This window comes from Charadrius vociferus, unplaced genomic scaffold (assembly GCF_000708025.1).
Source record: "Charadrius vociferus isolate BGI_N301 unplaced genomic scaffold, ASM70802v2 scaffold1196, whole genome shotgun sequence".
NCBI lineage: Eukaryota > Metazoa > Chordata > Aves > Charadriiformes > Charadriidae > Charadrius > Charadrius vociferus.
Genome location: NW_009648977.1, coordinates 285,715 through 286,670, shown reverse-complemented (window position 1 = coordinate 286,670; position 956 = coordinate 285,715). Strand labels below are relative to the sequence as shown.

The 956-nt window shown below is 53.0% G+C and overlaps 1 protein-coding gene across 1 annotated transcript in view; it reads right to left on the bottom strand.

Annotated features, from left to right (window-relative positions):
• The window catches only part of DEXI (Dexi homolog (mouse)), a 1,375-nt gene extending 907 nt beyond the window's left edge, over window positions 1-468 (bottom strand). The window contains exon 1 of the mRNA XM_009887745.1: window positions 358-468. Within this exon, the coding sequence (XP_009886047.1) occupies window positions 358-468 (111 nt within the window). The remainder of the gene's footprint in view (window positions 1-357) is intronic.
• Window positions 469-956: the final 488 nt, after the last annotated feature.

The following is a 956-nucleotide window of genomic DNA, read 5'->3' as shown; positions in this document are numbered from 1 at the left end:
CGGGAGGCGCTTTCTGCTCCCCCGCGGCCCAGCGGGGCCCTCCTGGAGCCGTGCGGGCCTGCGCCCCTTCGACTTCGGGGAGGCACCGAGGTTTGGCCTATCTCAAAGTATAGTCAAATGCATGATTTTAAACTTAGGTTTTGGTTGTTTTATTGTTTTTTTGTTTTGTTTGTGGTTTTTTTTTTCTGACGCTGGCTGACAAACCCTTCAGCTTTTAGTTGGATTTAGTTTCTTTATCCGGTTAAAGCAAAAAATCTAAAACCAGATGACGACAGTCATCAACGATCCTGTTCTCTTTGTTCTGCTGTAATTTCGTTAGTTTTTAAGCCGATTCAAAACTAACTGTGCAGTACTTACTGGAAAAGCCTCAGCAAGAGGAGTGTCAGCGGCTGAATTTCCGCCGCGTCTTGCAGCACCCTGCCCTCCTCCGGCCACGACTGCCCCGGCCAGCGCTGCTCCCGCTGCCATTACCAACGTGAACAAGGAATGTCAGGCACCAAATTTTATCCCAAATTACGATGTATTCGAGAGGTATACGCACACATTAAAAGGCTGGTTTTGACGTGGGGTAAATTTAGTCTTTTACATGCCTCTAACTTAACAGTCCCCTCACTGCCTGACAAGATCTAATTCCCAGCTGCCAAAGACAGGGCAAGAATCGATTAAATAAAACCAGGAGCCAAACCCCGCGGCTCAGGGAGGTGCGGGACATTCCGCAGCCCCCCGAGCTCATCGCTGCTCTCGTGCTCAGACATGGCGCCAGCAGCGGGCCCAGCACCACCGCACACGGCCTCGCTTGGTCGGCTCTGAGAAAGGCTGCCCGAGCGCGGCCCTCGGAGCAAGACGGCTTAGGGCACGCGGTTCTACCGCCCAGTGGAAATCCAGACAGGAAAGGAGAAAACGCCAGGCTCCCCGGGGACTTGTTTTCTTGCCAGTGGTGGGCCATAACGGGCTCC